At 43.9% G+C, this 16,473-nt stretch overlaps 1 protein-coding gene across 1 annotated transcript; it reads right to left on the reverse strand.

Moving 5' to 3' along the window:
• Positions 1-1,831: 1,831 nt before the first annotated feature.
• Positions 1,832-16,399, reverse strand: CRLF3 (cytokine receptor like factor 3). The gene is made up of 8 exons (XM_035342223.1): positions 16,242-16,399; positions 14,075-14,282; positions 11,973-12,060; positions 11,329-11,506; positions 9,615-9,837; positions 8,791-8,923; positions 5,216-5,328; positions 1,832-4,910 (listed from the first exon to the last, which is right to left on the reverse strand). The coding sequence occupies exons 1-8, from the start codon at positions 16,362-16,364 to the stop codon at positions 4,657-4,659; spliced, it is 1,320 nt and encodes a 439-aa protein (XP_035198114.1). The 5' UTR covers positions 16,365-16,399; the 3' UTR covers positions 1,832-4,656.
• Positions 16,400-16,473: the final 74 nt, after the last annotated feature.

Below are 16,473 nucleotides of genomic sequence, written 5' to 3' on the forward strand. Positions count from 1 at the left end.
CTTAATCTTCTGCTTGTCTGTTTAACTTCAGATTCATGTTCTTCCTGTGCCGGATAAAAGTAGCTACGTATCTATCCAGTCTTTTCATTGTATGTAAGGTATTGCCATAAATTACCAGATTTTGGCTATATTATACAAACTTTAATTCTCCTCTCTTGGGGTTAGAAGCGAGTACCTGAGACAAGTTGTGTGTTACTGTTTAGGACTGTAATTTCTGTAACTGAGGAAAAACGATGTGAATGAAGCGCATTGCTCAATGTTTTAGTTACAAAACGTGCCTTTTTTTTTTTATGTACAAGTGGTTAATGTTTCAAACATCTTAGGAGATGCACTTTATTTGGAGCAGAGTTTAAATTGCTGTCAGTTTCAAATAATGCTTCTGGTGTTGAGGAGGATGGATACTGCAGGACTGCAGAAAGAAGCGAGGAAGGAAGTGCACTGCTCAGCAGAACAGTGGCTCTTGAATAGCAGATGCTGAATACCTTTTTCCGTGTTAAAAATAATTCAGCTGCTGAGTACAGAATATGACAGATTCAGTAAGTTTTACTGCACTTGTCTGGTATGCCATTTTTCCCTAAAATTGGCACAGTCCTCATCTAGCCTTCAGTATGTCCATGGCACATTGTTATGGTACTTAATATTTGGTGGTCACTTAAACATACCTGGTCTGTAAACCCCAAGTTGGAACCTTTGACTAATGTTAAATTCAGTGCATTAAATACCACAGTCAAAATTGTTAGATGAATGTGTTAACTTTAAGCGTGCATTGCTTTGGGTGTTTTGACTGTAGTTACCATTTTGGCTCTTGAGATATTGTCAGGTGGGGGGAAGATGGCAGAGATTCACTGCCTGGAATGAAGCAGTCACAATTTGAACAGTGCTCATTACTATGTTAGAGTAAACGCTTCAACAACAACAACAAAAAACCAAGCCAGCAATTTGATTTTAACCTTGAGAATGCAGAAGCCATTCTGTGAGGACAATTTTAACAATACTGTTCAAAGTTAAGTGTTTCTCAATTCACAGAACAGTTTGGTGCCATCATCAAGTGCTGGGACGAACGTGTTCCTGTTGGACCAGCTCCTGGTTATAAATCTGCTCTTCCGTGTTGGCACAACCAAGAAAGCAGGAGTTTTGATGAGGGAGGTAAGTCTTCCTTCCCTTCCAAGACTGTCTTATCCGTTGTTTGTGAGTTGCTTGATTTAAGACTGAAGCTGTACTCTTTAGGACAAATACTCTACATCTTAGCAAGAAGTAGGTTGTTGATATGAATGTTGTATTTGAGAGGAAGCTACTGTGACAGCTACCTTATTTACTGGTTTCATGAGTTATGTTCCCTTTAAAAGACATCAACAAAAGGGAGAAGGTTGCAGATAAAGCAGAACTAAGGGAGTAAAAAAAGCTTTTAGTTCAACATGGACCTACCTTGAAGAGGATTAAACACCTGCTTCATGATTATCAGTAATGGTAGCTGAAATGTACTTTGTAGAAGAATTGCAACATTTTAATGTAACTAAGGAAAGGTGATTAGTAAAATAGCGACACATTAGTAAGATAGAATATTGAGGGAAGTAGTTGAGAAATGCTTTCACTAATAAAGCAAGAAAAATATTTTTGCCAGAGATGTCAGTTTAGATCTAAACTTTACATGGAAGTAAACAATTGCTCAAAAAAAAATATGGGACTTCTGAGAAATAAGATGAAAATAAGGAAAAATGGAGGAGGTCTTAAGAGAGATGCAATGCTATAGAATTCATTTATGTTCTTGTTAGGTGAACTCAGTGATGCCCAGTTCTATGCCCCGATCAACAATTTACTACAACATACACAGTTGTGGGATAAAACTTTATTTAAAAAAATCAAATTTCACTTGACACAAATGTCTTAGTTTTGAGGTAAGAGAATGTACTAACTTCAGAAAACAACTTTCATAGGCAGTTAACACTTAGAGCCTTGCAAGGCTCCAATAGCTAGAGGTGAAAAACTGTAAAGGATGTGCCAAGTCTTCTATCTAGCTGAACTCTGCTGTGAAAGAACAGAACTTAACCCTTTTTTTTTAATCCAAGCCTATATTGGTTCTTTAGATACCTTGTTATTTTCTTACTCAGGTCTTGCCCTGAGATTCTTCACCCCTCCCAGGCTTGAGATGTGCTGCTCTTAAGAGGTGGTTGTACAGTACCTAATTTGTGATCCGGGCAGCTAGTCTTATGTTCAGTTAAAAATACAAAATTGGCAAGCTGGCCCTGTTCAAGATGCAGCTTAAAAAGAAGTCAGAAGAACCATTTAGTCTATTGCCATCCTCAGCTCCTAAGGGGAACAGTAGGGGCCTCCTGGGGAGCCTTTCACAGTCATCTTAAGCTGCTTTCTGTGTATATTCCGAACAAACTGACAAGGCATTGCCATCTCTGGAAGTACCTGAATTCAAGACTTTAAGTTTCATGATCTATTATGCTGGTAAATATCCTGCAGAATCAAGTCTGACTAGACCCTCCAAAAGCAGGTGAAAAGGTACCTGAGCTGCTTATTCCTCAGAAATGTAGATATTCACTATTTTAACTTCCATACAGTACAAGTACTGAGCTACAACTAGTACCTGACACCCAAAGTCTTACTAGTAAAATTACCAGCACTACTAATTGGAGCAAGATTCAAGTTGGCTGCTAGCTGGAGTGCCAGCCTGATCCCCTAGACACGACTGATACAGTTTGATCATCTACTCGACTTTCACAGCTATAGCAAAAGAACCACATTTAAGATGTGGCAGCTGGGATACAGCACAATTTTGACAATACTCGTCACAATAATTCAAAGGAACGCTGGAAGTATAGGATATGCTAAAAGGGAAATAGTTATACTTGATTAACTGAGAATGCTGCAGCCATTTCCTTGCTAGTACAGAAGACTAGTAAACCTGCGGGTGCCCAGTCTTCCTTACTTCATGTTTTATAGTAAATTGTAATTAATTCTATATGTTCTTCCAAGCCCTCTGAAACTTCTTAATTTTTTCTTGTAAGTGGTAACAATACCAGCTGTCACTTGCTTCTGAAATTCATGTACCCCTAGTACCCATGCTTGGGGCAAAATGCAGGCAGGACAATTAATATTTTGGTACTGACAATTTGAATGGGGGGTACTAATACAGTGTAACTAAACTTATGCTAGCATAAAGGGATAATATGGTATGTTGAAACTGAAAAAGGGCAGGATGATTGTCTATGTTTTATAAAAAAAAAAAAAACTTTCCCCTCTAACATATTAAAATGTACATTTTTTTAAAATTGAACTTGATGTAAGGAAAGCCTTTTTTAAGGTCCTCAATGAGCATTACTTTAAAGTACTCTTAAAATGCAGTAGTATTGCAGTTTCAGCTTTTGACCTGAAATAGTCTCTATGTGACAAGCTTGTTATAAATCTTATTTGCCTCTTAAGGGGAATACTGGTAACTTTATGTAAATTTTAAATTAACGCATAGTAAGATGGGATTAAAAAACTACTACAGTGAGGAGAGAGCTAAACTAGCACCACCCTCTGCTCCACTTTGACTGTGCCAGCAGTGTCTGCCTTAAGCCCTTCTCCATTACCTCCTAACCTTCACCTCCAGCTGCAGTCCCAGCTTGCTCAGCCAGCATCCCACCACATGTGGCCTCAGCTGGCGCCAGTGCCTGCAGCAGCACCGGGGGGGAGGCCTTGCATTCCCGTGCAATAGTGCAAGTGGACAGCTGGGATTTCTAGGAGTCTGGTGCAGCAGAACAGCACCTCGCTATCACTGTTGCTGAGACAGCAGAAAGTTGCCTCTGCATCTTAAGGGGGCTCTGTGAGGAAGCATGGCTGCCATCTGGATGTCATACTCAAGCACTGCACCAACCCAGACTTGCTCTGACATCAGCTACCAAATAAAATATAACTAGGAAAGACATTCAGAGCACAGAAGGATAATTGTCCAACTGTAGGCAATGGTCTAGCATGAGACAAGTGTCAGCATTAAGTTGAGGATGTAAGCACCGCCCTGCAACTACTCTAGAAAATGCATTCCAAGTAACATCACAGAAAACAGTTCAAGAAACACATGGAAGTAAGGCACTTAAATAAAAGCGAGTCATTTAACAGACTAGGTACACATCTGAACAAACACCATGGCTCAGACATCCTTGTTTTGGGGGAAATGAACAGTACCGTGCATGGAAGAAAGGGTGGTTGCATGCAGAACCCACTATCCGTTCATCTTATTAAGGCAACATTGTGTACAAGGAAGCATAGCAAGGCATCGCTGCTCTAAATACTCCACTCTTTTTATGAGTGGTATAAATAAAGCTTTGGTCCATTACCTCCAACCCCCTAAAGTTTATAGGCTTATTTCACAGAACAGCAGCATTAAGCAAAGTTAATTTCATACACTAAGCGTACCCTGAGACTAGAGTACAACAAAATACTGACAAAACTCAAGTCTGGAGGAAAAAAAGGGTAAAGGCTTATGGACTTGCTTAAATTAATGTCTACACCATTTCACAACTCCTTTTTTAGAAATGAATCCAGTAGAAAGTACAATATAGCAGAGTTCAAGTAGTATAGAGATTGTTGATATCAAACAGCTGGAAATCCAGGTTTTAACATTACACAGTATAGCAAGAACAAGAATCCCTTCACTCACATGAGCTGCTAAAACACCAGAACTTTCCAGCCTGGGTATGAAAACGAACATCCAAAATACAAAGAGACACAGCATTGATCCAGTACCCAGTCAAAGACCACTTCCCTGTTGTTAGAGCTAATGGTTACTCTAAGCTTGAAGTTTCCTCCCTCATTGCTGGAAGGTCCTAACTGCACAACTTCCATGTCAAATGTCACAGTTGATCCAGAAGTAACAGCAGGCAGTTGGTTTGTCATCTCTTTCCCATTTACAAATACTGCCCCTGAAACAGTCAAGGTATCAAACGTTATTTCTTGTTTTCTGCAGGTACCAACATGCAATACTGTCTCTGTGTTTTGCAGGCAAGTAGAAATGAAAGGCAATCCTGTCACATTGCTTTTTGTCACATCAAACAGGTTGCAGGAACTGCATGCAGGAGATCCATGATCTCACCAAAGATAACTCCACGAGCAGAGTACACACAATGTGGGTGAAGTTTCTTGTGTATTATCCAGGGATAAAAAGGACTACGGACTGCAGTATTTGGGGGAAAATAAATCACATTCTTCAGTTATGTGTTTGACTCACCATTTGTGCTAATACACACAGCCTTGTCCCGCTGCAAAGAATCGTAGCCATTCTGCTGCTCCACACACACTCCTAGGCTGTCTCGTCTGTCTGGCTGTCCCACAGTTTCAATTCTACCAAGCAAAAAGTCAGATCATACCCTGGAGCTTTACACAAAAGCATACAATGAAACTCCCAGTAACACCCTGCCATGTAAGACTTCTGCACTGTGCTCCAGGGCTTTCACCAAATTCATTGGGCTCTTGCAGCTGAGTGAGGGTGCTTCTGTATTTGGGTCCTTTCTCATGTACACTGCCTTGTCTGTAAGGTGCTAAATCATAGTTTTGGGAGAGCCTGAGTGACTCAGGGAATTCAGCTGGTTTTTTCTAGGAAGTAAAGCAATGGCTATTTTCTTTACAGTTTAAGAGAGGAAAAAGCACTGATCCTTAGTTGTCAAACAACAGAAAACCTCAAGCAGAAGCTTTTAAGAACTGAAAATTAAAGTGAGCAGTAGACTGGCACACAATGAGTTAACTCTGTCAAGACAAACAGGGCAGATAAAATTGGAACCATGTTTTACTACTGCACTGTTAGGTTTTTCAGTCTCCTGGGACTATCACTAAGATAGCAAGAGCCTCGTGCTGTAAAGCAAAACAAAATTAAAAAGTTAAAATATCCAAGAAACTTAATTTGGAAATGATCCACAGTGCTTTCCCAAAACAACTTTAAATGAGAATTTGAATTAATTCTGGTACCCAATCTAGATTTTAAACTCTGAGTTACTGGTGAAGTTTTATAAACAGCTATCTGAAAGGCAAAGCCTTTGTGCACAAGGTAATGTTAATTCATTCCATCCCTAGTTAAGGGAGCTTTTCTTGAGATTTCTGTCAGTACAAACACTTTCAACCCACAAATGACAAAAAAAGCATAGTTATAGACCCATTAAAAAGTAAGAATTCTATCAATCTGCACCCACACTTAACTCATTTTTGTACACCCTTTTCTGCAGAGCACTGTGAAAGGAACCTGCATCAGCATGAGCAGGAAGAAAAAACGATCACACAAGCAGCAGGACAGCAAATACTGTGAGGTAGCAGCAATGGTACCCCCAGACTGGGATCGTTTACACAGGAGCCAGTCTAGGACCAACCAAACTATTTAGGTTCAGCTCTCTCAGTGAATCCACACTGAATCCAGGCTGAGGCCACATTTCGCATCATGCACTTCTGTATTCATCACATCCAGGCTTTCCAGCATCACTGCTGCCCTCCCCACACCACTGTCCTTAACCCTTAGAGAGCTAACACAAAGCAGGAAAGACCCAGACCTTCCTTACACCATGAAGAGGAAGCACAATATGATTGCCCAAGACAAGGGCCAACCACACAGTTCTCCAGTGGCCTTCCCTCCCTCGCATGGGAAAGGAGGCCAGGATATGGCATAGATCACCATTCTTCTCCTTACCTGGTTTTGTTTTCCCAGTGATAAATAAATAGCCAGCTCGACAACAGTCCAGAGCATCACTACACAGTCTCCTAAGCTTTGCTTAACTGGACTGATTTTTCCTACCACATTAACAAAGTTTTCCAGCCTTTATGATCCCTAGGCACTTAAAATTTTAAAAAAGCCCACTGGTTACGTGGTAGGAACAATGCTCAGTGGAAACCATTCAAATCCCTTCTCACTGCTACCAGTGCTGCAGAGCAAATGACTTTGCCCCAGTCACTGCGTATGCGCACTGAAACAGTTCAACCACCACCAGTTTCCATTTGTCTCACACAGAGAAGTAAATCTATGGGTGATCACACACACATCCTTTTAATAGCGGTAAGTAGAGTTGTGGTGGGCTCCTGACAGTCAGCCCGATCTTCACACTGCCTCTGCTGGATGTCCTCAAATCAGCACCCTGCCCAGGCTGGCTGTGGCTCCCTATTGCAAGCAGAAACTTCCGAGACAGCTGCACAGCTGGTCCCTGGGGAGAAACGTCACCAAGGGCAGCTCCCTGACGGCTGCAGAGAAACAGGATGAGTCTTGACTTAAAGCAATGCTCTTTTCCTCCAACTTGTCCAAATGCCTTACCTCAGAGGATAACTGAAGCAGTCTGTCTTTTAAAAAGAGATACAAAGCATTGCATTTATTACAGCTTCGCTTTTCACTGATGAGATACTCCTGTGTCCTGAATGCACTGGAAGAATACAAAGCTGCTTCACAAACATCTGTAACGTGAACCTCGCTTACTTGGTTTGCTCTGCAACCCACTTATCCCCTTGTGAATATACTTTTGTTTCAACAGATGGAGAAACCAAGCACCAAACATTACATCTCATAGCTCAGCAAAGTCTTACACTCTGAAACAGGAAGCTACTCTCAAACCCTGGAAAAGGAACACAACCAATTTGTGAGGTTGTCTTCAATCTTAACCTTCATGTCATTAGAGTTCTCAAGGACACGTGCTTGTTACTGCTCTGCCATCCTGAAACAATCTCATCTTGGAGAGAAGTCCACATTACCAAACTGTAAAGATTTTCATGTGTTACCAATAGAAAAAGATAAAAAGATGTTGGTCTGAAACAGAACCAAGGGAAACCTCAAAGTTCTGCCTTTAATTTCACAGGCAATTCTGAGTCAAAAGATGTTATATCTAGCAAAAGATTTCAAATGAAAGCTTTGGGTCTTTTTATCCTCTCTCGGACAGGGCAACTGAATACATCCTCATGCTACAACGATCTCAAGTCAAGATAATTTATCAGGAAGGGAGAAATGACACATCATGTTACAAAAAGTATCATGAACAATGCCCTTAAATTGTCTTTGGGGGTTGCCTACTGTACAGCAAGTAGTTTTATTTAACCAAGAGAAAGATGGAATAAAGCTTCAGTCTCTGAGGTCTGTAACTACAGCTGACAAACCCATAAGGAAGTTCCTCATACCCAGTTAAACAGCATCATCTCGGGAAAATGACTACAGGCAGCAGAGCTGCCAAAGTTTTTAATTACATTCTGTATCAAATGAAAAGCTTGAATTTCACAAGATATCTTTTCCAATCAAGACCTTCTAATGCCAGGAGTCTGCTGAGCAATAATTATCTCACAGGTTAAAGACACTGGTGCCAGACTGTCAACCTTATCTGTCCTGAAAAAAACATGTGTTTTCTCCATCCAAAATCATCAAAATGTGGATAGTCTGGGAAAAAAAGAACCCACTGACCCAAAGCTGAAAAGACTCAATGGAAAGTCTCCACTGACTTCTGGCCAGCCAATAAGAGATGCTACAAAACAACAGAAAGCTCAGTGTTCCACAGATTTGCTCACCATGGGCTATATTTCACCTTCCCTCAGGAGTTCACTCTAGTCTGTTCTAGATAGGTGCAGGTCCTACAAAAACATCAGGTGTTCTCCTAGAGCTGGGAAGCAGAAGCAATTAGAAAGAAGTTCAGACTTCACACAGACATGCTACCTTAATTAGGTCTGAGCTAATACAGAATTCAAACATGTATCATGACTTGGGTTTACATACAGTTAAGATGTAACAGACAAGAGAAGGAATTTTGCTTCACAGTAGGTGCACCAGACAAAACCTGTCCAGAAAGTACTTGCCTGAATGTTAACGTTTGCCCACAGAAATAAGTAGGAGCTTTGGAGTAGAGCACACCGCATGACTGAGAATCATTTCGAAGTGCTATGTTTCTTCGACTGCTCAAGCTGTAACCTTCCAAACCAGTTGTCCACTCTTCAAAGAAAAAAAAAAAAAAAAAAAAAAAAGGGTGTGAACCTCAACTAGACTGGTTACTGTCTGTGCAAAATAAAGTCAGTGGCAATGTCCACTCAGTTTACCTCATATGAAGCTTAAGCTCTGTAAAGAATGGGCTGGTTTTGCCTTCTGATGGAGAGAGATCTTTTTCAAATCCTTTACAATCACAGAATATATTTCCCAGCTCACAGGGTTCACCAGAAGGTTACTTTGTGCTGCAATCCCTGTGAAGTCATCTTGCAGGCAAAAGAAAACGTATGTGACCCACTGCATTTACAAATTTGAAAGTGAAGATGAAACTGAGGTTTTCTCTCTCAGTACAAGATAACTTGTCATGTGACTGCAGGTCATCAAATTTTTTAGGTAGGACTGAGAGACAAGGGGGAAAAATCTTGACTTCTGGCCTGCAAGCACTGTCTCAGAGATGCCTTCCAAGGCTAAGCACTAAACTACCTGCTGGAACAGCTCACTGCCTCTCATGCTACCAAGCTGAAATCCAAGTTCAGCGAAGAATAACTTCTGGATGACAGAACAGATAGATCATCATATATCACACCTATCATAGGTAAGGCAACCCCACCACTGCACAAAAAGCAGATCCATTCAGCTATGGACCTTCAGGAGCACTGCGCTGATGACGGAATTAAGATGAACAGCAAAGAAACAGTACCATGGGGCACTAGCGTGGTGCGGCTGATCTGAGGAACGCTCCACGGGCTCCACTCTTGCCGTCCATCTCCTCGGGCACAGACTCTGAACTGGTAATCGACATTAGGATCAATATGCAGTACTATGAACTCTGTCTCTGAGCCGACATACACATCTTCAAAGTGACTGGCAGTGCTCTTACGATATTGCAGTCTGTAATCCTGTGGTACGAAGTCATCATCCACCTATGGAAACATGTATTACATTAATACGTAAATCATGCGTGACCCTGTTCTTTTTTGCCTTCCACCTCTGAAGTGGCACACATGAGGGTCGTATTGCAGGCTGTCAGCAAAGCCAATTCCGGGTCACAAGGTATTAAAGAGCAGAGAGCATGCCTTATAGAAAATAAAATCAGTCTCCAAAACAACTAATAAAAAAAGAATTTGATCACAGCTTAGAAGTAGCTACAGAAGACACACTTAACACAGAGCTTATCAGTCTAGCAGAGACATAACAAGATCCTTAAGCAAAAGCTGAAGACAAATTTGGAGACAAAATTCAGTGCCAACTTTTAACAGCAAGAAGAGTTCACAGTTTTCTTTCACAAACCGTTCCAGGGAACAACTTCCAATTCTTTGATATCTCTAAGTTAACAGAGTGTGGTTTTTTTCCCCCCACAAAAGCTCCACTATCACTCAAACATGACCAAATTCAGGAACTCCTTATAACACAGAAAAATCAGACTACATGTTACAATCGTGCCTATGCTTTCACTCTCTGAATCCACATCCTTCACAAGGTAAGGTGACGAATGGCTGGCTGTTGCTAGAAAAACAAAAGTTTGTTTCATGCTGCCAAGGAGCATAGAGCTGTCCAACAATGACTAAACCACATCAGAACATAGCAATGGCTTACTCAAAAATAGTTCTTGTATATCAAAGAGAGACTACTTGAGTAGCTAATGCCAATATTAAAATATTTTCTCTTTCTATCCACTCTATTTCCCTAAGAACACAAATGTGTTTAGGGGTAAAAGCCTAACAGAACAGGTTCACCCTCCTCTGGATGATAATCCTGGGTCTGCTAAAGTGTCTTCAAACCTAACCAAAGCATCACCCCAGCAATGAGGTTCAGTCTCCACAACAGCATTTAGCTGTTGCTGCCATACAAAGCAGCACACGGTTCCACAGCAGGAATGGCTTCGTGTGAATCACGTCTGTCAGAAACGCACCAGGAATCTTCGGTCTTGTTTGTACAACAGCAGCGCAGGTGGATTACTCTCTGCTGTTTGTTTAGTGGGAAGAGTTCGTGCAGGAGGCAGTGCCTGCTTGTCCAGCATCTGGCACTTGTTTAAGCATGGGGAGGAGGGGCAGCAGTGGTTCCAGCTGTTCCTCCCGACTTTTCCACAGACAGGGAAGGAGACTGCACGGCAGAGGTGCGCTAGTGCATTGGGTCTTTCTGTCTGCACATGGAGGCAGGGCACGCAGCAAGAGTCTGAGGCAGAAGTGTCACCGTCAGGCAGACACAAGCCTCAGCACCAACCACAACGTCACCAGATGACCTTGCCTTTAAACGAGGCCATTACCATAAAAATCTCATCCGAAGTTTCTAACTACACGCTGGAGTGCACTATTCCTTGAAGGCAGCAGAGAATCCAGAATGAAAGGAGCTTTTTCAATTTCTTTCAAGAAAGCCAAAGTCTAAATGATTTTCAACCAGTATATCTTACCTACCTTACACCATCGGACTAAAATACCTCCAGGCTTCTCAACAAATTCCTCTAACTGTACAGGAGGGCGAGATGCTACAGTTCCATGTCTGAATATTTCATTTTTCAGTATGGTAAGAAGGCAATCGTCCAGCTGGGCAGATAAACAAGGCACATCAACCAAGGAGGGCACTTCTGGTAAGCTGAGAAAGGAAAGTTTGCTGTAATGAAAGGGACCAGCCTCTACAAATTCATGTTTTGCCCATACACTTGAATCTGTGCAAACTTTGCAAGAAGAGAACAGCTGCAGAAATTGGCACATGCATTTCAAACTTAAAAGGCTCAGAAAACAGCCAGCGTTTCAGCCCTAACCAAACTGTCTGTTTCTCAGTAAATACTCTGTAACACAGGCTGTTCCACAGGGAGGGGTTTCACCATTGACAAATAAACAGCCGGTATTTCTACAGAACATATGCAGGTTGAAAACTACTCCATTCTATGGCTGCCAAACCCCAAAAAAGCCTATGAAACAAACAGGAGAGTAACAGCTCAGATAAATCTCTTCAAGGAATGGATGACAGGACTTCTGCTTCAAAGGAGAAAAGATCCCCATAGAGGAGCAGCACGTGCGCCACTGCCTCCGACCACCTCAGAGTGACGGTATCTTACCTATCTAGCTGAATATGTAAAGCTTTTTTTGTAAAGTTGCAAAGTTTTTCATTCTGTTGTCCCACATCTCCATGGACTGCACTCTCTCCTGGAATCAAATGGTAGAAATATTACTGATGAGAAAGTGTCCAAGTAAGGCATTCTTTGCTTCAAAGAATAACCAGTTCTGACACGAAGAGCCAATTAAACATGAAGCATTCTCAGCACTTTTGATAGGCACTTAGCTAGAAAATAAAATTATAGTTAACAACATAAAGCCTATCTAGCAACTTCTGAAGCTCTCAGACTTCCCATAGACACATCCATAGCACGTAATAATTTGCCTCAGGTCTCAAGCAGTAGCAGAACTGGGGTTGGATGCCAGAAATCCCTTTCTCCATCTGCTTTAAAGTAAGAAAAAAGCAAAGCTCCTCAACTGAGCAGAAAATCACAAAGCAGAAGCTTAAAAGCAAAAAATAATTTCAACCATTGCTCTGTTTGCTACAATAAAAATGGTCAGCATTGTCATAGTGAATGAAGTAATCCATGAATTGAAGTCTGGAGATAAGCAGAAATCTTCTCATAAGCTTTCCATATAAAGTCGTGTCCCGCACGTGAGCGTACAGGGATGTATGCTGCATCTATCTGATGACTTTATGGTAACTCACAACATAAGCAAGCTCAGTTCTTTTCCAAATGGAGTATTACAAACATTACAAATCTCTAATGAAAAGCATACGTCATAATTGGCAGCAAGAGATTTAATAAGCACGGAGACTTAACTCCTCTCTGACTCATGCAATCTCGGCTCACTGTAACGCCACGACTGAGCAGTGCCGGTGTGCGTGTGCAGAGAGAACAGCGACCCGTGGGATGGGAAACGCACAGCTAGTCAGATCCGCAGGAGATCTGACAGAAACTTGTAGAGAACACAGGCGATCTTTGTCACCACCCTGTGATTCAGTAACTTGAGGTGTAAAATAAAAACAAGGTGATTACCAGCTGTCCCAGGGTTGTGGTGCTAGTAATAAACCACTAAATGAATCCTTAAATATTGTTGCTATTCCTGTGAGCAGGAGGCGCAGAGGTACCAAACCAGCACGTTTTTTAAGCGCTAAGCTCACAGCTGAGTGCAAGCTGGTACATTTCCTACCCAAGGGAGGCTGCTCAATACCCTTTAGCTCACAGAACTGAGATCATGTTGAAAGAAAGTTAAAGTTGAGACATGAGAACAATGCAAGGAAACTGCCAACACAGTCATGGCTCAGACATGCTCCCAGTAGGTTCTCCAGTCTGGGGAAAACAGTCAAGAGTGACATTCCTTTCTGCCTAGGTATTTAGCATCAGTAGGGTACAAACTTAGAACAGAATATGTTAGTCCAGGTTGGAAGGGGCCTTCAAAGAACATCGCATCTAACTGCTGACAGGCACTCAGAGTGCTATTCCATGTACCCATTTTTGTCAGATCTTCTGGAGAAGCCTTTTCCACACAGTGGCCAGTCCATTCCTCACGTTCCCCACTACTGGGAATGCGATCGCACTTAACTTTGTGCAAGTCCAAAATGTTAGGACAAACGTTTGCTCACTCAGTCTGCACAGTACGTCACTTTCCAACACAGATCCATTCAAATTTTAAATGATTTTATCCCATAATGAGAACTACTGGTCCACAACAGATGAAGTTCATCCTTACAGAGGACAGACATTAAGGTTTATTCACAACTGAAATTCAGCTGCTAACTTAGCAAGACCAGAGACATTTTGCTATTATGGTACCCAAGACGTATTTTATTTCAAAGTAGCCTGATCAACTAATTCTAGAGTGCTGGAGTGCAGGACACCCCTGCGGCAAGGCACATTTCCAAAAGCAGATACTCCCAGTCCTTAAGAGAGGGCAACACTGACACATGTACATCCTGGGATTGGAGTGAAATATTAAAGCACGAGGTAATATCGATAAGCTCCTCAGTCTACCCAACTTTTAATCTCTTCTTAACACTTCATTTGAGAGGAGTCCAAAATGAGCCAAACATGCCAATCCTAACAGGAGCATTTGAGAAAAGACTTTGAAAAGAAACACGCTGGAAGGCAGCACTAAGGCCGAGTATTGGGTCCTGCCTTACCTTCTTGGAGCAGATCGTCAGCAGTGCTGACTCCGTGCTCTATTAGCTTCTGGCATTCGTCCAGCGGTTTGATGCTCTCTTGTTCTATAGCATCCACTTCCTGCAGCAGTGACATCAGTCGCTCATCCAACAGCTTCTTTAGGGTCCCTTTTAAATCGTTAAAGTGTTGCTCGAGTACATCTCTGGTCAGCGTTGCACTTTCTCTGATCTAAATTCAGGTGACAGGAAAGAAGGATTCAGGACAAAGGCAAAGACCAGGCACGTCTTTCATTGTTCTGAACCACCTCATCTGCACCTGCAGGTGAAGAGCTGTGTGTGGAGTCAGCTTTAAAAAAAATCACCACAGGCAGCTAACAAACAAGCTAGTGTAGTCATTTAGTACACCTACAGCAGGGAAGGACGCAAAGAAACCAGTGTGGACTGGGGGAAGGGCAGCTTAGCTCAGCAAATCAAGATAACTTCCGAGGCTTGAGCTGCATACAAACTGGGTTACTTGTACTTCAATCGAGGAATTCTCCTGTCAGAAGAGTCTGAATGCTTTAAAGGTCTTCCTGCCTGCCACCCCTCACAACCGTTGGGATCCTATTCAAACACCACTCTGCCATCACACACAGGCAATCCTTAGTGGAAAGAGAAGATGGCAGACTTTCAGAAGTCTATATAAAACCCCTTTTCCAGACCACATCCCTTCACTAGATTTTTAAGATCCTACTGAAGCTGCCTTTTTTCAATCTTTTCCAAACAGCTACCTTTGAATTTGTCTGTGCTCAGGGTTACAGCACGGTGTGAACAGCAAATCTGGTCGGATTCTGGAGGAGCCAGGCCACAGAAGGTTCTACGGGTGTTCATAAAATACTGGCAATTGCTGAATTTGACTTCTAAGAAAGAAAATGCATTTGAAAACCCTTGAACTAACAGAGCAAAAATCAGAGGCAAAAAAGTTGTTCATGAGAAGATGTGTAAGTTACACACACGGGGAAATGCTGCAACATGCATGCTGCCTTACACGTAATTTCTAGATCTTTAGAACTACAGACAACCAACACAGGAAGTTCTCTGGTTAGGTAAAACAAATTTCCTCTTCAAGTAATGTTCATGAACCTCTACAGCTGCCGCACAGCTCGGTTTCCCTTCACTTGCTATTTCAATGCTTCAGAAAAAAGGAAGTGTTCGGCTCTGTGCAGGGGTGGGGTGGAGGAAGGCCAAGCAGCCACTTCTCTAAGCCCGCTACCTCCATTACGTGCGGATACAAATCGAACAAGGCTCGGAGCTGAGCAGGGGAGGAAATACAAGGTCCTGAGCATGCAGCAAAACAAAGCTCTGGGAAATCACGTCCTATCGGTCCGAAAGGAGAGGATGCAGTGTAAGTGACCTGATGTGCTTTTCCTATCGCATGGGCCCTCCGGTCCCCAAGTAACAGAACTTCTGCTACCTGAGCCCCAGTTTAAGGCACTCAGCGCTTCGGGACTGGGGGAATCCTTGCGTGGGTGTCGTGTGGCTGGTTCTCTGTGGGCAAAGTGTGTGGGCATGGTGAGAGAGAGCAGAAACAGACGCAGACGAGTGGCCACAGCCACCGCAGCAAGGCAAACAGGTTTGGTGTCCGTACGTGTGGGGTTAGCAGGTGAAACCCTGAGACTGCAGCGCCTGGGCTATGGACAGGCACACACAGCCCGGGCACGCGCGCGCACACACACACACACACACACACACACACACACACTCCCCCCCCGTCCTGCTGAGAAGCTCCCAGCACAACGGCTCTGAGAGGAGCTAACAGAGCACGGCGCCTGCCCCCGCCCCGGGCAGCGGGCACCCCCCCGGCGGATTTCCAGCGGGTTTCCGTGTGCTGGGCCCGGTTCCAGAGCAGCGCCCGGTCACGGCGGGAGCGCCCCGTTCCCCGTCCCGTTCCCCCGTCCCGTTAGCCCTAGACTCCGTCGGCGGGGCGCTGGCGGCAGGGCCCCGAGGTGCTGGGAGCTCTGCGGGAGCCAGGCCCCCGGGCGCTGCCCCCGTCCCGCCGGGCACCTCTGGGGCAACGAGGGGCCTGCCCCCTCCCTCCCACGGCCGGCCCCGGTACCGTCGGGAAGGGCCCGGCACAGCTCGGCACTGTACAGCTCGGTCCCGCTCGGTCCGGCCCGCCGCGGCCCCTCCGCCCCGGGGCGCCCCGCACCTGCTGCCGCGCCTGCTGCAGCCCCCCCAGGCGGTGCCACAGCTCCCGGCGGTAGCTCCGCGCCGCCTCGATGCTCTCCCGAGCCTCCTGCAAGAGGAGCCGCGCCTCGGCCTCGGCCTCCATCGGCGGCCGCGGCGGGCAGGGGCGGGCAGGGGCGGGGCGGGGGGCGGGGCCCGGTGGAAGGGGCGGGGCCTCCCCGGAGGGCGCCGAGCCCTGAGGGGCGGGGCGCGGC

This window comes from Oxyura jamaicensis, chromosome 18, assembly GCF_011077185.1.
Source record: "Oxyura jamaicensis isolate SHBP4307 breed ruddy duck chromosome 18, BPBGC_Ojam_1.0, whole genome shotgun sequence".
NCBI classification, from domain to species: Eukaryota; Metazoa; Chordata; class Aves; order Anseriformes; family Anatidae; genus Oxyura; species Oxyura jamaicensis.

Coding starts and splice junctions, on each gene's coding strand:
- CRLF3 (XM_035342223.1), bottom strand. CDS start 16,364: ATGGAGGCCGAGGCCGAGGCGCGGCTCCTCTTGCAGGAGGCTCGGGAG. Junction 12,061..14,074: donor TGACGATCTGCTCCAAGAAG/GTAAGGCAGGAC, acceptor ATTTGATTCCAG/GAGAGAGTGCAGTCCATGGA. Junction 8,924..9,614: donor CACCACGCTAGTGCCCCATG/GTACTGTTTCTT, acceptor TTTTCTTTGAAG/AGTGGACAACTGGTTTGGAA.